This window comes from Sinohyriopsis cumingii, chromosome 16 (assembly GCF_028554795.1).
Source record: "Sinohyriopsis cumingii isolate HCF-2022 chromosome 16, ASM2855479v2, whole genome shotgun sequence".
NCBI lineage: Eukaryota > Metazoa > Mollusca > Bivalvia > Unionida > Unionidae > Sinohyriopsis > Sinohyriopsis cumingii.
The window spans coordinates 9,519,831-9,546,007 of record NC_142976.1 but is presented as its reverse complement, the minus strand read 5'-3'; the positions used below and the strand labels follow the sequence as shown (position 1 = coordinate 9,546,007).

The 26,177-nt window shown below is 35.9% G+C and overlaps 1 protein-coding gene across 2 annotated transcripts in view; it reads left to right on the top strand.

Annotated features, from left to right (window-relative positions):
* LOC149779921 (pre-mRNA-splicing factor ATP-dependent RNA helicase DHX16-like) overlaps positions 1 to 24,314 on the top strand; it is a 58,264-nt gene extending 33,950 nt beyond the window's left edge. For both annotated transcript variants that reach the window (XM_089936619.1, XM_089936618.1), the window contains 11 exons: positions 1,141 to 1,251; positions 1,977 to 2,092; positions 5,885 to 6,026; positions 6,505 to 6,573; positions 9,214 to 9,345; positions 11,519 to 11,638; positions 14,681 to 14,821; positions 17,191 to 17,540; positions 17,982 to 18,306; positions 18,851 to 19,027; positions 21,379 to 24,314. In XM_089936619.1, coding sequence (XP_089792745.1) covers positions 1,141 to 1,251; positions 1,977 to 2,092; positions 5,885 to 6,026; positions 6,505 to 6,573; positions 9,214 to 9,345; positions 11,519 to 11,638; positions 14,681 to 14,821; positions 17,191 to 17,540; positions 17,982 to 18,306; positions 18,851 to 19,027; positions 21,379 to 21,516 — 1,821 coding nt within the window. In that variant the 3' untranslated portion in view covers positions 21,517 to 24,314. The remainder of the gene's footprint in view (positions 1 to 1,140; positions 1,252 to 1,976; positions 2,093 to 5,884; positions 6,027 to 6,504; positions 6,574 to 9,213; positions 9,346 to 11,518; positions 11,639 to 14,680; positions 14,822 to 17,190; positions 17,541 to 17,981; positions 18,307 to 18,850; positions 19,028 to 21,378) is intronic.
* The last annotated feature ends 1,863 nt before the right edge of the window (positions 24,315 to 26,177 follow it).

The window sequence follows — 26,177 nt, the reverse complement described above, 5'->3', positions numbered from 1 at the left end:
AACTTTTGGATTAATATGTTACTCTGGATTTTTAACCCATTCAAAGACATTCTGGATTGCATTATTGTGTTATATCAGGACATTCAAGACTATTATATTATTCATTCGAAACATTTTATATTTTGGAGTTGTGATAGGATATTTAAGATTCTCTTGAATTTTACTTTGTGTTGTTGAGAAATTACTTGTTGATTTTACTGAAATTATTGGTTTCACTTTCTTTCTTTTACATATTTTAGGCCTAGTGTCAGAACAATTCACAATGACCCACTCTAGCATGTGAATCCCCAAGTCACTTTGAATCCTCAAGTCACTACTGTAACATGTGAATCCCCCAAATCACCACTGTAGCATGTGAATCCACAAGTCACAACTGTACCATGTGAATCCCCAAAATCAGAGATAAATATGCCTACTTATTGGTACAGAACGTTATTTAGTTCAAGCCTCCATGCAGGCTTGTATATGTACAATGGGCCCAGTGTAGCCTTTTACATGTTGTAAGAGGAGACTCATGAAGTCAACCTTTTTGCCCTGGGAGAATCCCATGATCTTCCAGCTGAGAAGATCTGGGATTTTTTTTAAAGTGTGCAGTTTATATTAAAAATGACTTTTACCCTTACTCTGTCTTTATCTTTGCTTTGTAAACCTTTATTCATTATATGAACTTACAGAACACTACATAGCCAAGATGATATGATGTTAAACATTATACAAGCTGTACATAGATCAGAAAGAAAATTTCGCAGAAATGGGTGAAAGATGGGGAATTTACATATTTGATTTTGTTCTTCTTCTGTAGTAAATTGTCCAAGGTGACAGATCACTGTGAACTTTATCACTGTATAGTCAGACAAACTTAGCATATCAGTCTTTGTTAAATCACACATACATAAACTTGAGAGTGGACATCGGTAAGTTAGAAGTGTGAATAAACAATAATTTTAGTCATAGGTACATGTAGCTTGAGAGAGTAATGTTTTGCCAAAATAAATATATCTTACCTATCTGTGTGATTTACACAAATTTATAAACTTCAGTTAACAACTCCTCTTGTCATGTCTGGTAAAGGAAGGAAATAAATTGTTAAATATGTTTTATAAATTTCATGTCAGCAGATGTTGTATACATATATTCCAGGGCTACTGTAAGAAGGGAATGAAAGTAGGGTGTACACAGCCCAGAAGAGTGGCAGCCATGTCTGTGGCAGCTAGAGTGGCAGAAGAAATGGGCTTCAAACTGGGAAATGAGGTAATGCCTGAAATGGATGACATGTTTGTTACAAGTCACAAACTTCTGTGCAGTCAGTCATATTGTATCTATCCGTGAACCATTACATACCTGTACACAGTGACAATTATGGTCTGTTGAGAATAAATGATGTATCCATTCCTTTAGTTCTTGAACCTTGTATTCATTCAGCATTGTTTTTCAAAACAGTAACTAGAAAGTTTAGTTTTCCACACAAATTATCTGTATCTTGTCTCTTTGCCGCAGTTTTCACACACATTACAGTATAATCAGATGCTTTATTGATATGTATGTTCTTACACTAAATTAGAAGCTATATTCCTTATAATGATGTTTTTTTCCCCGATCTTTGTCCATGTGGAAAGTCAGTTTGGAACTGTATCCCATAAAACATTGATTTCCTGAATTGTATGTATAATTTGGAATAAGGAATTTGACAACTTAAAAAGAAATAATTCCATAAAGTCCAGAATGATTGGCTGTTGGTACTACTTATGTCTGAACATCATGTCCATTATAAATTGCATGGAATCACACAAAATTCCTAGCCTTACATTTTTGACAAGTAAAATGCATCTTGATATTGTAATAGAGGAACGGGACACATTTATTATGGTGATTTTGTAGGATTTTTTAATTCATTGATTACAGAACAAAAAACTCTAATAAGTATATGTACATGTACACAACCATTTACTAAAAGTAGATACATAAACCTTTTGCAGGTTGGCTACAGTATCCGGTTTGAAGACTGCACTTCAGAGAGAACAATCATCAAATATATGACAGATGGAATGCTTCTTCGAGAATTCTTATCAGAACCTGACCTGGCTGCTTACAGGTAAGTGACATAATTATCTGTAGATGACAAGTCAGTTCACCAAAAGATAAGTAAACATTGTAACTTTAAAGAGCAGTTTCTGATTTGGTTAAATAACTATAGATGCTGGTATTTATTTAAAATTGGGGGGGGGTGCATGGAGAAAAACTAGTTACCTACTGTACATTTTTTTTAATTGCCATTGTCAGTCCCATGTATGTCTTTAAAATACACTCTTAATGAAGGTCATACAGAATACAGTTGTATCTTTCTTATATTTTAGGTGGAAAATGTAACTTTATAGCTACACGTTATTGGATGTGCACATAGATGTATCCTGACTTTTTTGCTATTTAATAAATACAAGCCTTTAGTAAAATTGGAGTTGAAAAAGATCTCATCAGATATTTTGAAAAATAATTGCAATCTTTATGATGAATATGACTGGACAGATGCAAAGAAACTGAGATTATTTTACCATGGCAGTGTAATTTGGTTGGATTTTATCCAGACATGTAAATCTTCTGGACTAGTTAAATTATTAATTATTGCCTGTTATCATCAGGTTATTCTGGCATAGAGATTTACTGGACTAGTAGAGTTATCTTAGCCTATAGATCCTGTGGACTAGTAGAGTTATCTCAGCCTATAGATCCCATGGACTACTGGAGTTATCTTAGCCTATAGATCCTGTGGACTAGTGGAGTTACTGTGACATACAGTAGGTCCTGAAAACTAGCTGAGTTCTCCAGATGTATAAATTTTGTTGACTAATGGACTTATCCAGATGTTCAGAGCATATGGACTAGTGGAGTTTTCCAGACATACAGATCCAATTGACTGATAGAACCTACCAGGCATAAAAATGCTATGGACTTTAGTGGAGTTACCAACACGCGTACAGTAGATCATATGAACTCGTACATTTATCTAGACATATACTATATTGTAGTAGAGTAACGCAATGGACTAGTGTAGTTACCAACACACATACAGTAGATCATATAAACTCGTACATTTATCTAGACATGTAATATGTTCTAGTAGAATAATGCAAACATATCCATGATATTGACTAATATTGTTATTCAGATATAGATCTTGAGGACTAGTAATCAGAACAAGTTATCCAGATGTAGTCTGTATCTCCCAGTGGGTTAACATAATACAGAAATTTTAGATTTTGTATACTCCATTAAAAAAAGTTATCTAATTTTGTAGGTGTACATTTCTTGTAGTTTTGCAAAAAATGACATTTTCCTTGGCGATTAAATCGATGGAGTTGAAATGAGGTTGAATGAAAGACCATTGTTCACTGTGTCATTAATTCCTGGTTTTGGGAAAGGGTCCAAATGTTTACACTAAAAGACCATTGCTCACTGGGTATTTAAACTCATGGCTTGGCAGAAGGGTCCTGTTATTTCCACTGAAGGGCCATTGTTCAGTGTCTTTTGTTATGTATACCTACATTTTCTGCAATTTCTGGTATATGATTTTATTTAATTATCGTAATTTTTATTCATGGTCATGAACTGTGTAGAATATTTGTTGTTTTAAATTGTTTGCTTAATTTGGCTCTGTTGAAAATGCAAATTACATAAAATCTATTAATAGAGGTTTACATACGTGTTGACAGTTAGTAATATTAATCGTAATTATAAGACTTAAAATGGCACCTGTGACATAATTTCTCAGTGACTGATGGGATATGAAAGTTTCAAGAAGAATTCTGTGGATTTCCACTGGTTGCATGAGTTTATGAGTATATATAGTTTGTCATAAATTAATAGTATATGTTGTCACATGTTGTCTGTTGTCAACTACATTCGCAATATACTGTGTATATAAGGAAAAAATTAAGCATTAATTTTTTCATTCTGATTTCTGGAGTCATTCACACTTCTTGTGTTCCTGATGTAAGTCTGTAGATGTGTTTTATGTTGTACTTACATATTTTTCGAGAGGAAAAAACATTTGTTTGGACTGTTCAGTGGTGATAGAAAGTGTTCATTATTTGGACAATAATATTATTCTGGAACTGTTTTAAATTATTCAAAAGAATTCTGGACAGCATCATCTTGACAACGTCATGGTCCTTGGAGGTCGGGTACATTTATGGTATTGAAATTATAAGGGACTTTTCATTTGTTTAGGAGACCACTCTGGTGGCCTAGTGATTAGAGTGTCTGCCTCAGAATCGGGAGGGCATGGGTTCGAACCCCAGCCAAGTCATACCAGAGACTTACAAAAATGGTACTAACAGCTGCCTAGCTTGGCGTTCAGCATTAAGAGGTTAGTATTTGGACTGGTCAGCCTGGTGTTGGATAATGTGACTCGGTGGGACATCATGCTACGTGTCTGCAGCATGATGCTCCAGTGCTAGACATCATTATAAACTGCCACACTGCAGACATTGTAGCGACATGACTGAAAAATTGTTAAAAGCTACATTAAAAATCCTAATCACACACACTCATTTGTTTAGGACTTTCATATACCTTTATAAGTACTAATTTGGATTCACTTCATTATACTGTAAGTTCCTCTCACATTTTTCATTTATCACTTTAATAATTAGATTGTTTGTTAAGTTTTACAAAACTTGTTGGTTTTGCTTCTGTTCCATTACTTTAGTTTGTGACCATAGAGTCACAACACTTTAAATTCCTGATTTGGAGAAGAGGTTATGTTATTTTCACAGAAGGAATATTGTTCACTGGGCCTTTATATTCATGGATTGGGGAAGGGATCCATTTTAAAAGGGGTCCTGTTATTTACTCTAAAGGACCATTGTTTATGTGGTGTTTAATTCATGGCTAGATAAAAGACTACTTTTTTCACACTGACGGACCATTGTTCACTGCATCTTTAAATTCATGGCTTGGAAAAATAATTCCATAGTTTCCACTGAAGGACCCTTATTAACTATGTTTTTAAATTCATAGCTTGGCTTGAGAAGGGATTCTGTTAATTGTAATCAAGGAACACTGTCCACTTGGTTTTTGAATTCACAGATTGGGGAAAGGTCCATTTGGAAAGGAGTCCTGCTATTTCTGCTGAAGAACGATTGTTCACTTGGTCTTTAAATTGATGGATTGCAGAAGGGGTCTTGATATTTCCACAGAAGGACCATTGTTCACATGGTCTTTAAATTGATGAGGTTGGGGAAAGGGTCAGTTTGGGACGGGGGTAATGATATTTCCACAGAAGGCCAATTGTTCACCGGCCTTAAATTCACAAATTGGGGGAAGGGTTTCTTTTGGAAAGGAGTCCTTTTATTTCCACAGAAGAATCATTGTTCACTAGGTCTTTGAATTTATGGTTTGTAGCAACCCTGAAATCCATGAAATTAAAACCCAACAAAAATAGTGAATTTACATAATATTTCTTGTTAAAATTAACCATCTCACAATTTTCATTATACTGACCATGATGAGGCTAGCAAAAGAACATTGTTGACATTAATCATATTATAATTTCTGGTGTTTTGACAATGATTTGGCTGACAGCAAGAACACTGTTGTTATTAATCATCTCATAATTTTTGGTATTCTGACCATGATGTGGCTCACAAAATAACACTGTTGTTATTAACCATCTCATAATTTTTGGTGTTCTGACCATGATGTGGCTCACAAAAGAACACTGTTGTTATTAACCATCTCATAATTTTTGGTGTTCTGACCATGATGTGGCTCACAAAAGAACACTGTTGTTATTAACCATCTCATAATTTTTGGTGTTCTGACCATGATTGTGGATGAGCATCATGAGAGAACATTATTGACATCAGCAATCTCCTTTTATTTTCAGTGTTCTGATTGTGGATGAGGCTCATGAGAGGACCCTCCACACCGACATTCTCTTTGGACTGGTGAAGGACATTGCTCGCTTCCGTCCAGATCTCAAACTACTGATCTCAAGTGCCACTCTGGATGCTGAAAAGTTCTCACAGGTATTTTTGTTAGAGAAGATCAATATGCCTTCTACGAAATATTGTATATTTTATTTTTTCTGTCCTTTCTTCTATTAATTGAAAGGTTTAAGCATACTCCCATTAGTTAAGAATGTCTAAATTGTAGCTAGATTTACAATAAGCAACATATAGTACAAAACAGTTTGTGTATTATCCAGAAATATCAATCTGTGCATAAGTTCAATTAATATTGTTTAGAAAACATTGGTAGTTCTTGCAAAAATCAGTTCCTGATTTGAAACTATATTGCCAGCAGGACAAAACTTGTAAAGGACCATTATATTTATCTCCCTTTAAGAATATGTATGAATGAAGTGCATCTTTGCAAAAAAGAAGTTTACTTATTATGTATTTTTGTCCTTTGGAGCCGAAAATAAGTGTTTTTATTGATAATGTTTCTATATTGTAAAGTTTATTGTAGTGAAATGTGTCTGTTTCATTTTGTTCTCATTTTCAGTTTTTTGATGATGCACCTGTGTTTCGAATCCCCGGTCGACGGTTTCCTGTGGACATATATTACACTAAAGTAAGTTGATACTAGACACTTGATCTTGAAGCTTGAAAGCATTTTGCTGTGTATGTCACTTCATAAGTAGATGGATAGTATGATATGTTGGCAGTTTTTTTTATACAATTTTGTGAAGTTCATATCTTGAAGTTAAACATTCCTAATGAGTCTTGTTCCATTAACTGAATTTCCTTGGATCCAACCCAAAGGACATCATGACTCCAACGTTGTAAGAGAACATTGCTCCAACCTTACAAAACAACATTGGTTCAATCTAGAAGATGCCATGGCTCCAACCTTACAAGACACCTTGGCTTCAACTTTACAGGACAATATGGCTACCAACCTTACAAGACACCATGGCACCAACTTTACAAGACACCATCATTAAAACTTACAAGACATTTTGGCTCCAACCTTACAAGACACCTTGGATCCAACCTTACAAGACACCATGGATTAAACTTACAAGACATTTTGGCTCCAACCTTAACAAGACAACATTGGCTCCAACCTTACAAAACACCATAGGTCCAACCTAAAATACATTGCTCCAACTCTACAAGACACCTTGACACCAGCCTTACAAGAGACCATAGCTAAAATGTGCTAGACATTTTGGCTGCAACCATACAAGACACCATGGCTGCAACCTTACATGATGTCATGGCTCCATCCTTACAAAACACCGTGGCTCCATCCTAAAAGACAACATTGCTCCAACCTTACAAGACACTGCCATTTCAACCTTACAAGACACCGTGGCTTCTGTCTTACAAGAACCATAGCTGAAGCCTGCAAGATACCAACCTAAAAAACACCATGGCTCCAACCTAAAAGACATGGCTTGAGTCTTACAAGAAACCTGCAAGATACCATGGCTCCAACCTACAAGACACCTTGGCTCCAACCTTACAAGACACAATTCCTAACATATGATCAGTTTGTCCCTCATCAAACTACAATATTTATCATCAAAGGTCCCAGGCAGAATTTGGATGGATTTGTATCAGCAATCTGCTGATTGTGAATCTTGCATGCTAACAGCTGAGACAACATTTACAAGATACTGTGCCTCCAACCTTACAAGACACCATGGCTAAAACCTACAAGACACCATGGCTAAAACCTACAAGACACCATGGCTAAAACCTACAAGACACCATGGCTTCAACCTTACAAGACTCCATGTCTCCAACTTTACAAGACACCTTGGCTCCAACCTTACAAGACACCATGGCTTCAGCCTTACAAGACTCCATGGCTTCAACCTTACAAGACTCCATGGCTCCAACTTTACAAGACACCTTGGCTCCAACCTTACAAGACATAATCACTAACATGAGATCAATTTGTCCTTCATCAAACTACAATAATTATATCATTGTGTGCCCCATCATCCATGTCTGTTCCATATTTTGAAAAAGGGGAATTTTAGTACATATAGTAGAGTTTCATTATAGAAATTAGTTCACACATTCATTTGATTATTTTTAAGCAGTTTTTGAGAAATGAACATGAATTCCGTAATAGCACATATTAAAATAGATCGTATTTCATGAGAAACCACTGGGTGGGATTGTTATTGGATTTGAGAGAGGCCGCTAGGTGGGACTGTTATTGGAATTGTGAGAGGCCATTGGATGGGACTGTTATTGGAATTGTGAGAGGCCACTGGGTGGGGGCTGTTATTGGATTTGTAATATTTCATGTTAAGGAATCATATATTATATGGTATCTCTTTAATGCAAATTTGAACTTGAAAAGAAGAAAAAAGACTTAATGGTAATTAACTGACTTTTCTATTTTACTGTGCAATCTGTATCAGTATTGATGTGGTGTGTACATTGTATGTTGATCAGTAAACCTTAAGGCTGGGATCTATATTAATATGTTTATCTGTGCCCAGTCTGTTACACTTTGATAGGCAGACCAAGGAAGCAAGCAACATCCATGTTATATTGGTGTTGGTGTTTCTTCTTGAATGTACCCGCTGTGATCTAAATTTGCTTGTTGTCTTAAAGTCAGTATGAATACATTCTTACTTGATCATTTTTATCAACAATTCCAAAAGCTTACTATGTTGACACAAGGGTGGTACCAGCATTATGCAAGCTAATTTTCCTTTGTGTATGCCTGTTTGTATGTCTGTGTGTATAATTTTTATCATTAAACCCCACTACAGGCACTATTGACACTCTGTTGATAGCAGCATTGTACATCCTGACCTATTTTTGTGTCTGCGTGCCTGTCTGTGTATCTGTGTGTATCAATTTTATCTACAGTCTCCAATAGCAGAGTAGCTTCTCGTGGGTCGGTGGTTCTTCCTGGGGTTTTCCTGGGTTCCTTCTCCACCATTAATGCTGTCCATTTTGCATAGCCTATCATGTGCTGAAAAAATGGCATTAAACCCCACAACAAACAAACAAACAAACCAATAACAGACTATATTGACACTATGTTGATACCAGCATCACACAGCTGGAACTACCTTTTTGTCTCTTTCTTTGCCTGTCTACAGTCATATAATTTTTTATCTACAGACCCCGACAATGGACACCATTTAGACTGTCATGATGCCAGCATTATACATCCTGACCTAATTTTGGGTCTGTCTATTTGTCCATCTTTATGTATGAATTTTGTGTTACTATGCAGGCTCCAGAAGCAGACTATATTGATGCAGCAGTGGTATCAGTGTTACAGATTCACTGTACACAGCCTGATGGTGATATTTTGGTGTTTCTCACGGGACAAGAGGAGATTGAGACAGCCACCGAGATGCTACAAGTAGGTTACTCTGCTGTCTCTGTGCATAATATGTCATACAAAAGGTTGTTAGTACTACTGGTTGTATTGGCCAACAGGTTACGATGATGCAGACCTTGAAAATGGGACGTTTACCAGTGAAATGAAAATTTAATGAAGAATCGGTGGAGAATGAATGCATAAAAATGCAGAATCAATGTAAATGAAATGAAATTCAGAATGAATGCAAATAAAATGAAATTCAGAAAAAATGAAAATGAAATAATGAATGCATTTGGAATACAATGAAGAGTGTAAATGCAAAATGATGAATGATAAATGAAGATAGAATGAAATGCAAATACACTTCATGAATTAATTTGAAATTAAAATAATTATGAGGTCTTACTAAATTTCCTGTCTGAAATCCTTGTGCATGATAATCCAGTATTAGATTCTTTATACTGATAATTTTTCACTTCTTATAAGTCATGACATTGCATAAAAACCCAAGAACTACATGATTGATGACAGCTTGTATCTGGCCATTTGTTATTGGAATGAAAAAATAAGAAATAAAATATGCTTAGTCAACAAATTATATTTTCCACTTATTGCTGTTGTGGTCATACTTTGAAATGTTCAAGGCAGAAATCTAGTGGGCCCATGTAAACTTATTGGTTTTGAGGGGTTTGCATTACAGAGGTTCTCCAATTGCACCAGAAATGAGACACAAACAGGGAATTGATCATTGCAAAAAAATAATTGTTGGTCATTGTCAGCACAAATGTCACAGTGATTGTGCAAGCCAAGTTTTAAGTTGAATGCTAGTTGATTGGGATTATTTATTTGTGAAATGTCCAACATAGTCAGCTGATTGGCATGATCTACATTTATTTGTACAACCGAATTATTATTATTACAAACTTTGAAAGATGTCACTTTAGCCAGGTGTACTGATTAGCGTGTTGTTTGCTGTAGCCTGTATCAGACTGGGTTTTGTTCTACTTTACACATGGTTATGGTCATAGGCTATTTCTGGACTATTGAATGAACTTATACCCAGGATTTGGCAGCTACTTCGTCATGTTTTGAGTGAGGTTTGGTTTTATGGGGTTCATTTGAGTATGAAATTGAAATGTGGGGCTGAAATTTGGTTTGGTCTTTAGAGGGGTTTCAGTTGACTGAATAATTTATTCAAATTAAAGAAGAAAAATTCAGGACCAGAAAATGTTTGGATTTTCTGAGGATTTCAGTTTAGTTAGGTTTTGTTTTGGAGAAGTTTGATGATATTTTATAGTAAATTCAGTGCTGTATTGTGTATTTTATGGATTTGTTATTTCATTAAAGCACACTTTTATTTAGTATCCAAAAAGTTAAGTTCTTGCCATTTACAGCAAGCCTTATAAATGGAAAACTAGTATTTGGTGATAAAACACAAGATGTAAATGCATTTCTGAGACCACCAATGAAAAAATAAAAGCAAATGGAATGAAAATAAAATACAGATTTCAGTGTCTGTAGTATTTCACCATATGAAATATCAAGGATTTAATTTACCCCTCATCAGCAAAACTGAAATAAAACATATATCTTTATCATACATGTTCAGTCCTAAGACTTTTTAAAACTCGACAGATGCTCTGCCATCTGAGATAACCTAGGCAGGCACACGACCTATCCAAATAGTCACCAAATTTTAAAAGATACGGACATGTAAAGTGATTTGATGATCAGAAAACAATATGGCACATTCCATTCTTGACCTGCCTTCTTTTCAGCTTGAGTCATTGCCTCTTATTAACTTTTTTCTTTCATAATCCTGCATTTTCTCAGAATTAATTAATAAGTTTGATTTACTGCTGAATTATCCATTATTGCATGTTCCTTTGTTTAGAAATTTAGCCCATGTAAACAAATTAAAAAATACATTACACTAGCAAATGTCATTGACTTCAGAGCACAATATATGTGCATCAGCAAAGCCCCTAAAGTTTTAATTGCAAAATATATTATAATTAAAATAAATCACCAAAAATTGGTATCCCATTTGGCGATGTTTGTCATCACAATCAAAAGTTTTATGTATCCTGCTCTCAACTCTTTCTGTAGTAATAATAGACATGAGAATATAATTTATGCAGTTTTTAATGTTAGGTCACATACATTTGTAATGCAGTGGGTTGTCTGTATTCATTTTTTTATTTGATAACAGGAAAGAACCAAAAAGTTGGGCACCAAGATTAGGGAGTTGATTATAGCTCCTATTTATGCCAACCTGCCATCGGACTTACAGTCCAAGATATTTGAGCCCACTCCTCCAGGGGCCAGAAAGGTATGTTACATAATTCTAATTATAGGCAGTGATATTGTTTACTTAAGCTTCTATATCTGTCTGTCCTTTCTTGATAGCTCTACTTGTATCTCGTCCTTTATATTTATCTGCCTTACTGTCTAGGTGTCTGATCCTACTTTTTTGGCCACCCTGTCCAGCATATTCACTCTCTCTGACAAAATCATTATACTGCTGGACCTGTTTCATGGCTTAATAACTTTACAAGTTTCATCCAGCAAGTGCCACCTTCTAACTTACCTCAGCAGTATTGATAGAAGTGTGTGTAAATTGAATAAGAATTGAGTCCACTGTTTAATTTTCTCTTACAATATATACTAAATATTATTTTTTTCTTGCTCGTTTGTCTGTACTATCTCAATACAGAGGGTACGTGAAAAAGCTTGCCAGTAGCTTCTCATGGGTCCGTAGTTCTTTCCAGGGTTTTCCTGGGTTCTTCCTCCACTATTATAAGGACCACCATTGTATAGCCTATCTTGTGCTGAAAAATGGCATTAAACTCTATAACAGCAACAACAACTATCTCAACACATGTTTGACAAAGGTAAATCCTGTGTGAATGTGATAGCTTAGAGGAGTTGGGGTCAAGTAGAATGAAGTCAGATGAGTCATACAGCAGTTGTGTTGCCCATCATTCTATCCATCTGTCTGTTTCTGTCCATCTGTCCATCCATGCAGTGACCCATCTGTCCATCAACAGTTTCATTTCTTCAAGATAACTTTGATGGGAATTATTGGATTTTAACCAAATTTGTTATGAAGTTTCTTTGAGTTTGGCTCAGCCATTTGATGGATGTAATATTTCAACTATATGAGAAAAATAAGAAAAATAATTAAAAATTAAAAAATTTTGATTTGACATGTGATGGAGGAAGATCATCCGATTACAAATATTTCTAAAACTGAAAACTTGAAATTTCCCCCTTCATTTAAAAAAGTGGAGAAAATTCTGACTGATGGAGGGATTTAAGGAAAATATAAAAGTTGGGTTTGAAACCCAAGCTTGCAGTTTTTGTGTATTGGGTTGATTTTCATTGAGTCATTGGTTTTTTGGCAGAGATTATCATGAATGTTGCAGTTGACCATGGTTAAGCCCACTGATTGCTATTCTCAAGACTTTGGTTTCTGCAGCACAACTTTTCCAAGGTTGGTCTGATTTCAATCCGATCAAATATGTAGCTTTATATTGATGTGATCTTCAACGAGTTTGATTTCCAGCAATCCATGTCATCATTTACAGGAGTTATTCCCTCTGATTATCTGTTTTCCTGACTCTGGTTTCTTCAGCATAAGTTTCTCAAGGTTAGTTGGATTTCAATCAAATTTGGTATGATGCTTTATATTAGTGAATCCTTGAATGAATTCGATTTCAAGCTTTTTCATGGCATTTATTCAACTGTCTGTCCTTTTGACTTTGGTTTTCCCAGCATTACTCTACCAAGATTTGTTGGATTTCAACCAGATTTGGCATGCTGTTTTATACCAGTAAGTTCTGGAATAAATTGAATTTCCAGCATTCCACATTTTCATTTATAACAGCAACCCCTGATTGTCCAATCCTGTTTGGTTTCTGCACCATGATTTTATGAAGAATATTAGATTTCAACTATTTGTCCAGACCTGCCAATCATTTAACAAACTGACCATAAGCCTATTGAAATTACCATCAAAGTACAAACTTACTGAATAATAGGAAAAAATGCAAAAATATAGTTGTGGTCAAACCCATATAATATGATACTTGTGGTCAAATCCACATATTCGCTTATTTGTGTTATTCCACATCTCGGTTTTTATAGTAGAGTCAGTGGAGTTGGAACCATGCTAACTTTAGAGGGGTATGTTGGATGCTTTAATCTTTCCATATCTTTTGGATAAAGTGCTTGAATGATCAAGATGTAAAAAAAGTATTGTGTAGATATGTCATCCAACAAAGAAAAACAATTATTCTCTTAGAAAGTCGAGACATTTGGCACAGAAGTATGAAAAGGAATATTCTGATTATTGGATTAGCTCAGAAGAATGTAGGAAGCACAATAAATACTTTGTTGGGCGTCATATTGTGTTGATATGAGTATTGTTTATTTTGGGGAGAGGGTATTGTGGTTGTGGTACCACATGAAATTAAAGAAAAACAAAGATTACATGAAGATGAGAGCTTAGCAAGAAGTTGTTAATCTCCATTGAGTTTGGAACAACAGTTAGGTAAACTGATCTGGAGGTCATTTGAAGTTGTTGTTATTGTAGGGTTTAACGCCATTTTTCAGCACACGATAGGCTATACATGGCGGCCAGTATAAATGGTGGAGGAAGAACCCGGGAAAACCCCAGAAAGAACCACCAACTCATGAGAAGCTACTGGCAAACTTTCTCACATACCCACATTGGCCGAATCTGAGACTCGAAACCCATGCAGACAGAGGTGAGATGGCAGTGATCCGTAACGGACAGCGATTTAGACCACTCAGCCACTCGGGACCCCTCATTTGAAGTAAAAGTCTGGATTTAAATGTTGCCGTGACGACATCAGATCACACTTATGAATTTTCAAATGCATGTTTTCCATGTCAACAATAGCACTGTGATATTTCATTGTACCTTACAGAAAAGCTTTAAAAATCATGGGAAAAATATTTATGTCTTGTTTGAAAAGAACTTATTATGGTTGGCAGGTCTGTTTATCGTGTATCTTTATATTGATGATGCAATGAATGAGTGGAAATTTGCAGTATTCCATTTCCTCGTTTAGATGAGTTTTGTTCCCGATTGCCCATTCCAATAACATTGGGTTCACAACATTTGTTCTACTGCTAAAGCCCCTTTCCTGCAGATTATGGTGAGTGAGGACTTGCGTCGTGCACCTGTCACTGTTAGCTCTACTTTGTTTAGTTTATATAATTTCCTCAGATAACTAAGTGTATAGTTGATAAATCACAAAATCAACAATTGTTTTATTATGTTAAGTATGGATATGATTCTGTTTATGTATTATATCAGAGCAGTTAATAATTTCATCTTTGACAGGTTGTCCTAGCTACTAACATTGCTGAAACATCCCTGACTATAGACGGGATCAAGTTTGTCATTGACCCAGGATTTTGTAAGCAGAACAGTTATAATGCTCGGACTGGAATGGAATCACTGGTCGTCACTCCCATCTCTAAGGTATACATGCTGAGCATTGTCTAATTTTCAATACTTTTGTGCTTCCTCTTCTGTCTTTAATTACTCCTTTCAAGTAGTAGTCCATAAAATGTATGATTTCAGTTTTTATTTCTTTAGTTCACCAGGATATAAGGCCAGGTGAGTTTATTGTATGCCCCAACATCCATTGTATGTTGTGTATTGTGTGTAATCTGTCTGGCAGCAGTTTCTTATTTCTTATGTAGGCCATTTTCTGATCCAATTTTGATCAAACTTGAAATGTGGGCTATAATCATCTGAGATCTCAGTTGATTTCAGTAATGAGCAAGTTCCATGAACAATAATTATGTGATCATACATGTTATTCCTTGAGCTAGTTACCACTCTGGAGACCATATTTCTGTCCTACTTTTTGGAATTTGGACTGTATCATCAAAATCTTGTGAGTTTGACGATGAGCAAGATGCATGTATAGTATTGAGGTTATCCTGCATCAGATTGGCTGATTTTGTTATCACTAAGGAAGCCATATTTTGATTTAGTTAAAACTGAGAAAATAGAGAGGTATTATAACTAGTGTACATTATCGTTGGTATATGTAGTATTTTGAGCATTCAGATTTACATTTTTACACATCCAGTATAAGTTGCAACATAAGTTGCAGTAATGTGATTGATGCAGATACATCAAAGAATTTGATACACAGTTATTACCCTAACATTATTAAATCCATGTCATTGTACTGTTCATTATTGCTAATGTCATATACTTCATGGGATCACCATATTGTTCACATTGTATAGTGTCCAGTGGTCTTGTGGTTAGAGTGTCTGCCTCGTATGCGGGAGGTTGCTGGTTTGAACCCTGGCCTAGTCATACCAAAGACTTATAAAAATGGTACTGACAGGATTGTACTGACAGCTGCCTCACTTGGTGCTCAGCATTAAGAGGCTAGTGTTAGGACTGGTCATCCTGGTGTCAGGATAATGTGACTGGGTGGGACATCATGCTACATATCTGCTGCCTGATGCTTCATTGATAGGCATCACTATAAACTGTCACACTGCAGACATCGTTGCGATATGATTGAAAAATTGTTAAAGCTATGTTAAAAATCCAAATCACACACACACATATATTGTATAGTGTGAGATGCTTTTTGCTTGGTTACTTGACATGACATGCAGGCATTAAGTCATATTGTATCTGTGAACAAACTAATCTCGAACCTGAAATGTTCTTGTGTATAAAGTCATAAACAATGAAATCAGAACACTTTATATTTAACAATTTTTAATATATTTATGCAAATTAAATATTATCTTTAGGAAATACTTTTTATTCTTGTGGAGATAAATTTTGTAAACAGATAAAAGATAATATTGTACACAAAGCAAAAATAAATAATCAATCACTCTGTGGAACATTGAGAAGAAGAAGAATAAAACAATAAAATGCAGAGAACAAGGGGATATGGGTACAAGAGATATTTGGTCTCATAGGTATTGTATTGCCATCATAAAATTATTTGTCTTAAGTAAGCAAACCTTGAAACTGCCAGCATTTATTGAGATTGTCTTGCTGTTATCTGGGATACTAGAACCTTTAAATGGTGTAATGCCATTCTAAATTTCTTGTATTCCCAGACTGTTTTGAACATGTTTTATGGTGCAAATTCACTTCAGATTTGCCAAATGGTAAGATATTTTTTCCCCATATAATCTAGAGTCAGCTTAATATTTATAATCAATTTATTTATATCATTAATTTCCTGTCTTAATCCTCTTCAGTTCATCAGTGATGTAATGCGTTCATTGTATGTGTAGTTTCCTTTCCAGTGGGTAACAAATGTAATGCATTCATTGTAGGTGTAGTTTCCTTTCCAGTGGGTAACAAATGTAATGCATTCATTGTAGGTGTAGTTTCCTTTCCAGTGGGTAACAAATGTAATGAATTCATTGTATGTGTAGTTTCCTTTCCAGTGGGTAACAAATGTAATGCATTCATTGTATGTGTAGTTTCCTTTCCAGTGGGTAACAAATGTAATGCATTCATTGTATGTGTAGTTTCCTTTCCAGTGGGTAACAAATGTAATGAATTCATTGTATGTGTAGTTTCCTTTCCAGTGGGTAACAAATGTAATGCGTTCATTGTATGTGTAGTTTCCATTCTAGTGGGTAACAAATGTAATGCATTCATTGTATGTGTAGTTTCCTTTCCAGTGGGTAACAAATGTAATGCATTCATTGTATGTGTAGTGTCTTTTTCAGTGGGTAACAAATGTAATGCATTCATTGTATGTTTAATGTCCTTTCCAGTGGGTAACAAATGTAATGCATTCATTTGTATGTGTAGTTTCCTTTCCAGTGGGTAACAAATGCATTTTTCAGGCCTCAGCCAATCAGAGAGCTGGTCGAGCAGGCAGGACATCGGCAGGAAAATGTTTCCGTCTCTACACTGCCTGGGCATACAAAAATGAGCTGGAAGAGAACACAATTCCAGAGATCCAACGGACAAATCTAGGGAATGTTGTGTTGCTGTTAAAAAGTTTGGGGATCAATGATCTGATTCACTTTGATTTCATGGACCCACCACCCCACGAGACGCTTGTACTGGCTCTGGAACAGTTGTATGCCCTTGGAGCACTGAACCACAAGGGGGAGTTAACAAAGCTTGGTAGAAAAATGGCAGAGTTTCCAGTAGATCCCATGTTGTCCAAGATGATTTTGGCCTCAGAAAAGTAAGTGCATTCAGATGGTACTTGAATGACCTTTATACATTGTTAAGGTCACAAAGAAATTGGTTGGAGTGATCTGCCATGAAACTATTTGGCTGTGAATGTTTGCTTATATTTAAGGTACTTTAGTCCAGATTTACACTTTCCTTGGTAAAGAAACTAGGAGGTATTGACTTAACCACTTAAAATCTGTATGAAGCAGGAAAACGGAGAAAAACTTTATATCTGTTAATTGATGATTTTTTTTGTATTGATATCATGTAATATTTCTGTTCTGTTAATGTATAAAGCAATGCCAGTACTTGAAATATTCTTTTGTCTTTTTGGTCCACATCAAGCTTAATACAAATACATTTTTCTCTTTTTCTCATAAAAAACAACAAAACAAACTTCAAGCAGGTCACAGTATTAGTAATCTGCACATTCCTTTCTTCTATCACACAGGTATAAATGCTCAAAGGAAATCGTAACAATAGCTTCCATGCTATCTGTGAACAATTCCATATTTTACCGGCCTAAAGACAAAGTTGTTCATGCAGACACAGCACGGCAGAATTTCTTCCTGCCAGGTGGTGACCACATCACACTTATGAATGTATACAATCAATGGGAGGAAACCGGCCACTCCACGCAGTGGTGTTATGAGAATTTCATCCAGCACCGCTCCATGAAGAGGGCTCGAGATGTGCGGGATCAGCTAGAGGGACTACTGGAAAGAGTGGAGATTGAACTGACCTCAAACCCAATGGACACAGTGGCCATCAGGAAGGTATGGTTGAATTGGCAGCATCGAAAGTTATATGTTGTCCATGTCGGGGTGTCTTGTGATAGCTTTGTTTACTATTTTGTTATGACAGTGTATTTACTTAACATTCTTTAGGATGAAAATGTATAGTCTTCCATCCACAAAGAGTAGATTTATTTTATATAGTTTAAGGTGAAAATTTATAGTCACCCATCGATACATAGTATTTTTTTTACCTAATATGTCATTTTTCTCCTGATATTGAGCCCATATTGCAAACATGTTGGAATGTATGGCACCTGATTTAAAAAAAAAATATATCAACAATAAGTTCAGTTGTCTGTTGGCATTTCATTTCTCTATCCAGCCAATAGCATTCTTTCTTGCAAGTGTTTTCAATAGGCTGTGGTTTTTTTTATATACCCAGTCAGCTAAAGACTCTGTATATATTTTCTGGGAATTCCATTAGGCCACAACCTGTTATAAAAAGTTTGCAGGAACAAAGACCAGTGCACGTGAGATATTTAATCACTTTTTTTAAAACGTGTTTTTGTCTTTTGTTCTTCAGGCAATTACAGCAGGATTTTTCTACCACACTGCACGGATGGACAAGGGAGGTAACTACAAGACAGTCAAGTACCAGCAGACCGTGATGATTCACCCCAACAGCAGTCTGTTTGAAGACAGACCAAAATGGCTTATCTACCATGAACTTGTCTTTACCACGAAGGAGTTCATGAGACAGGTAAATTTAGAGTTGTGTCCTTATTGCATGATCTGTATTTGATGCATATGTTTGTGTGTATGTGTGAGTGTATGTGCCTTCTTTGAATGCTGTGTATCTTTATGTATGTGTGTATACATCTTTATTGCATGATGTGTATCTGTATGCATGTGTGTGTCTTCATTGTATGATATGTAACTTTATGTATGTGTGTATGTGTCTTCATTGTATACTCTGTATGTATGTGTCTTCACTGCATACTTTGTATCCGTATGTATGTGTGTGTGTTGATTGTATGATATGTAACTTTATGTATGTGTGTATGTATCTTCATTTGCATGCTCTGTATGTATGTGTCTTCATTGCGTACACTGTATCTGTATGTAGGTGTCTTCATTGCATACTCTGTATCTGTATGTAGGTGTCTTAATTGCATGCTCTGTATCTGTATGTAGGTGTCTTCATTGCATGCTCTGTATCTATATGTTGGTGTCTTCATTGCGTGTGGTGTATCTGTATGTAGGTGTCTTCATTGCATGTGGTGTATCTATATGTAGGTGTCTTCATTGCATGCTCTGTATCTATATGTTGGTGTCTTCATTGCATGTGGTGTATCTGTATGTAGGTGTCTTCATTGGATGCTCTGTATCTGTATGTAGGTGACTTCATTGCATACTCTGTATCTGTATGTAGGTGTCTTCATTGCATGCTCTGTATCTGTATGTAGGTGTCTTCATTGCATGTCTGTATCTATATGTTGGTGTCTTCATTGCATGTGGTGTATCTGTATGTAGGTGTCTTCATTGTATGCTCTGTATCAGTATGTAGGTGTCTTCATTGCATGCTCTTTATCTGTATGTAGGTGTCTTCATTGCATGCTCTGTATCTATATGTAGGTGTCTTCATTGCATGCTCTGTATCTGTATGTAGGTGTCTTCATTGCATACTCTGCATCTGTATGTAGGTGTCTTCATTGCTTGCTCTGTATCTGTATGTAGGTGTCTTCATTGCATGCTCTGTATCTGTATGTAGGTATCTTCATTGCATACTCTGTATTTGTATGTAGGTGTCTTCATTGCATGCTCTGTATCTGTATGTAGGTATCTTCATTGCATGCTCTGTATCTGTATGTAGGTGTCTTCATTGCATGCTCTGTATCTGTATGTAGGTGTCTTCATTGCATGCTCTGTATCTGTATGTAGGTGTCTTCATTGCATGCTCTTTATCTGTATGTAGGTGTCTTCATTGCATACTCTGTATATGTATGTAGGTGTCTTCACTGCATGTGCGGTATCTATATGTATGTCTTAATTGCATGTGGTGTATCTGTATTTGTATGTAGGTGTCTTCATTGAATGCTCTGTATCTGTATGTAGGTGTCTTCATTGCATACTTTGTATCTGTAGGTGTTTGTAGGTTGGTTGATAAAGTGTGTGTGTGTGTGTGAGAGAGAGAGAGAGAGAGAGAGAATGAGAGAGACACACACACTTACCAAGTGGCAGTTAGTTTGTTTATGTTTTTCTAAGACAGATTGGTAGATCCAGCACAAGCTTGTCTTTATCAGTTACATATTGGTACATGTTAGAAACATGAATTACAAATTCACTTTTTCTGGAATTGATGATAAAATTGGATTATGATACAGTACGGGGCATTGTAGAGGGCCGTGCTTCAGTAACCCCAGTTGCCCATATTTCAAAGTCTTTCATAAAAAAACCTAAGAAAATAATAGTAGGGGATAATTGGTACACTATGCCTAAATATTCCATGTGGTTAGATTTTTTTATGTTTGACTTTTGAACATAAGAACAGTTCCTCACACTCTTGTCCAGTGTATTCAGTGAACTCATCCAATCAAGTTGTAGCATTAAAGTTGAAATGGCATGCCCAGATATATTAACTTAAATGTGTCATATTTGTTATAATATGCAGACAGATATCCACGTAAATGTGTTATGTTTGTATGATAAGAACTTAAATGTGTCATATTTGTTATAGTATGCAGACAGATATCCACTTAAATGTGTTATGTTTGTATGATAAGAACTTAAATGTGTCATATTTGTTATAGTATGCAGACAGATATCCACTTAAATGTGTTATATTTGTATGATAAGAACTTAAAATGTGTCATATTTGTTATAGTATGCAGACAGATATCCACTTAAATGTGTTATGTTTGTATGATAAGAACTTAAATGTCATATTTGTTATAATATGCAGACAGATATCCACTTAATTCTGTCATGTTCATAATAATATGCCCTAGGTATTAACTTAAATGTTATCATAATTTTATTTTTTTAATATATGTTGCTTATGGATGTGATCAAAATTTCAGACTAGTGTTATTTTATGTTATTTTATCCCAGGTTATAGAGATAGAGAACAGCTGGTTGCTGGAGGTGGCACCACACTATTACAAAGCCAAAGAATTAGAGGATGGTTCAGGTCGCAAGATGCCAAAAAATACTGGCAAATCACGAGATGAAGTTACTAGGAAATACTGAGTGGAGTGGACTGTTTGTGATCTACTAGGAAATACTGAGCGGAATGGACTGTTTGTGATCTACTAGGAAATAACTGAGCGGAATGGACTGCTTGTGATTGTGGATCACTGTTATGTGCCAACTACCACTGTGTTTGCAATGGTCAGTAATGCCACCATCTATTAAAGACAAAACAATATAAAACATGTGACTGTGGTCTGCCTACAGGCGAAAGAACCATATGACTCAAATGGCATTTTAGGCAGTAAATTCTCTCTCTGATGTTTTTACAATGAAAGATACAATACAAACAGTTGTGAGTGATAGAGGACTGTTCAAGTTAAGTAGGGATTGGATTTGTTCATGACTTTCATCTGTTGACTGAGGCAGTATACATTATTATTGTACTAATGTTTACGTGGAAGTAAAAGTAATCATGTAGAAGTTATATAGCTATGCATTAGTCAGAAACATAAAATCCTAACATGGTTTTGATACTGATGATGCCCAAAAGGTGTTTTTTGTATTTCCCTTTCAACTAAAGCAGGCTGACTACAATTAATCTAGCCAAGGTCTTTCAAAAGTCAGGTTAGATGTAATATAATATGGTCACGTCCATTTAAAAGTGGCACTCAAAGCAGGCAAAAACAATGTCCAAAGTCACTCTCCAATTTTTTTTTTTACATGCTTAAGCATTCTGATTGAATCAGATTTATGAAATGTTCTATCTGTGATGGTTGCATTAAACCTAAGCTTCATATGAAATGAAAGGTGGCAAAAATGAGCCATGTAGAATGTTCCTCGTCTGTCTAAAATGAACTGTGCAGAATGTCCCAAATTTGGCTAAAGTGGGTTCGTGTAGAATATTCAAGTCTGTCTAAAATGAGCCAAGCAGAATGTCCCAAAATTGGCTAAATTGAGCCATGCAGAATGTCCCAAAATTGGCTAAAATGAGCCATGTAGAATGTCCCAACAATTTAAACATTACATTTTTATTATCAGCTATAGGGAATACATTTTCTAAAGTTAATTTTAGTGAGATATGTGGATTGTTAATAATGAAGCTGCTCATGCTAACCTTGTTTAGTATACAGGCCATTCTGTGGAATATCTGTCTTAATGAGACAGGAACTGCTCATGCTAACCTTGTTGAGTATAAGGCCATTCTATGGAATGTGTCTGTCTTAATGAGATGAACTGCTCATGCTAACCTTGTTTAGTATAAGGCCATTCTGTGGAATGTGTCTGTCTTAATGAGATGAACTGCTCATGCTAACCTTGTTTAGTATAAGGCCATTCTCTGGAATGTATCTATCTTAATGAGACAGGAACTGCTCATGCTAACCTTGTTGAGTATAAGGCCATTCTGTCGAATATCTGTCTTAATGAGACAGGAACTGCTCATGTTAACCTTGTTTAGTATACAGGCCATTCTGTGGAATATGTCTTAATGAGACAGGAACTGCTCATGCTAACCTTGTTGAGTATAAGGCCATTCTGTGGAATGTGTCTGTCTTAATGAGATGAACTGCTCATGCTAACCTTGTTTAGTATAAGGCCATTCTGTGGAATGTGTCTGTCTTAATGAGATGAACTGCTCATGCTAACCTTGTTTAGTATAAGGCCATTCTCTGGAATGTATCGATCTTAATGAGACAGGAATTGCTCATGCTAACCTTGTTGAGTATAAAGGCCACTCTGTGGAATATATCTGTCTTAATGAGGGCTGCATGAGGGCATTTTCAATGGCCCAAGATCCACACTACCTTTGTTGTCTCTCATGACACCTTGTGATGCCAATCATTTTGCAGGCCACAGGATACAGCTTGGTGGGCTGTGTGTTTAAGAACCCTGCTGTAGACTGTATGTGTCGTAATTAGACAGCTGATCCTGCTATCCTTGTTGAGTATAAGGGTCATTCTGTGGACTGTACATGTCTTAATGAGACAGGAGCTGTTCATGCTAACCTTCTTGACAATGAGAAATATAATGTGCACTGTCAGTGACTGAATGATACTGGGACTACTTATGCTAACTTTGATGAGTTTAAGGGTCAGTATTCAACTGAAAATATAGCTGACACGGTTAGGCTGTCATGAAGTTTAATATTTATTCAACAGCAGGTATTAAAATTAGAGTTGCAGACAAGTATTGTACATCTGCCTATCCAACATTGCTGGGCATACTCTCTTGAAGTGTGATATATATATATATATATATACATATGTATGGATGGATGGAAAACTATTTATTTAATACTGATATTTAGTTGAAAAAAATAAAAGACATTTCAAAGGTACATGACTTGTTTATAAAACAATTTCTTTTTAATAGATAATAACATTGAATACGGACAGGTTGTTGTTGTGCCATTTTTCTACATGATGCCCAGTTTATCTGAGGGAGGAATAACTTGGGGAAAACCCCAAGGAAGAACCAACATCCCATGGGAAGCTACTTTTAAGCTTTCTCACATACCCACATTGGCCGTGCCTGCGACTTGAATCCACACAGACATGGACATAGGTGAGATGACAGTGGTCAGTAAAGTCTGGTGCCTTAAACCATTCAGACAACCAGACCATGGACAGATTGTTACAAAGTTCATAGTGTAATTTCAAGAGCATGCATGGTGTATAAACTTCAACCATCTGCAATAAAGAGAGCTTATTGTCTCCATTTTATGACCAGAATGGGTGAAAAGTGAAGTATAAAGCTGTATTTAATTAAAGTTAAAATTATACAGGAATAGAAAGATGTTCCTTGTGTTTGTCACGGAATTGTATCAATTCTTTTATTTATTAAATACATGTACTCTGGTTTCGTTTTTTTGTGTACAACGACTTCCGAAGGTGATTTATGTATATTGTACAACATTTCGAAATAGTGAGTACAGTTCATTCTATGCTGCATGTGCAAAGTGCTTTCAATGGGAAAAACCAAATGCTTCCAGCGCACAGACAATGTATGACGACTTCGTCTGTGTATAAATGCCTCACTGTAAGGTTAAATCTTCACATTACGGAACGTCTTCTCAGTGAGCGGTCTGCTTTAAGGTATGTGAATTATTAATTTCTTGTGTATAAGTTATATTTATTGTACTACCACGTTTATTTTTCTGTGTTTGCCATATAGCTTCGCTTTACATGTACTTAGTGTAATGCAAATATTTTCTATTCTGGCTCGTGACTTAGCAAGGGATTTATATTAGCAATGTAAAGCTGCATTTTTATCAATATAAAGTAATGCCGTTTGGGATGAAAGGTTCACCTTGTACTTTTCAATGTTTAACGGACATGATTACCATAGAATTCTTGTTGGGCATTGTTACGTTTATTTCTGAACCTGTTTATTGTTCTGTAATTATTGTGCCGATACTGTAATATGTATAATTTACCATATATAACATCATTACATTTTATCATATATGCCTGTATCATGCATAGTACACGGTGTTAGATGTATTTTCAGCTGAACAGAGTGGTCGGACTGACCAGAGTGATCGAAGTGGTGATGAAAGTGATTGGAATTGTCATGGTACAAGCTGTAGAGCTAACCATAGGAATTGACCATAGCAGCTGTGAAGCTGAACCATAGCAGCCCTAGAGCTGAGTAAAGTGTTGCTGGTCAAGTAGCAGTTGATCGGGCATTGCTGACCGAGATTGGTGGGTGCTGACTGCTTGATTGACCAACCTGAATACTAACGGCTTGATTGGCCAGTGTGACTGGTAGCCAGGTGTGCTGGTGACGGAGTGTGTAACTCCATACATGTAATCTTTTAGCCGTGGGCTAACTTTTGGGGTTTATAAAACCCAGTGTGTATTTTGTCTTTTAGCCGTGGGCTAACTTTTGGGGTTTATAAAACCCAGTGTGTATTTTGTAACAGTAAAGATAATTTGTATATCTGCCCCTTTTGTTTACATAATTTCACTATTTGAGTGAATACATTTTACTATATGAGTAAAATACTACATTTGTTTACTATTTGAGTAAAACACATCTATCTTTTCGTGAAATCACTGTGAATCTTACACCCTTGTGCTTGTACTGTGTAAAGTCTTTATTTGTATTTTTTTAAAATTTAGTTCATGCATTTTATGTTAATTGATACAATATTTGGATCATATACTTGCACATATTATACATAATTAATTGCTGATTCAAGTTGTTTGTTATTAAACATTGTATTTGTGTCACCATCAAAAGTGTTCTGTTGTAAATCCGAAATCCCACCCAGTTATCTTGTTACATTGTTGTCTATGGTCCTAGCTAAAAGCCTGCATGCATATAGAAAAGGGAAGGAAGCGTATGCTTCTTTTTCTCCATTTGAAGATCTCAGATTGTGCATACCATAGCTGAAATTGATTCTGTCACCCAGAATAAAAGAGGGAGAGATGGCATCTTTGAGGAGAAAATTCTGGTTATAATCCTCGAAGTGGTAACAGATACTTCTGAGTATTGACTGACCCCCCAACAAAAAGAGGGAAGAGCAGCTTCATCCTTAACAAAGATGGTGTTTTTTCTAAGAAGGTAGCATTCGTTGTTAAGGGTCATAAGTGCACCCCACCCCCTTGGGCTATAGGAGGTAAGGGTAGTGGAATCCAATCCCAGACACAACCAGTCTTTGGGGGAGGGTGAACATTCTTCAAGTGCCTGAGGTCTTTTAGTTTTGAGAAAGTTCT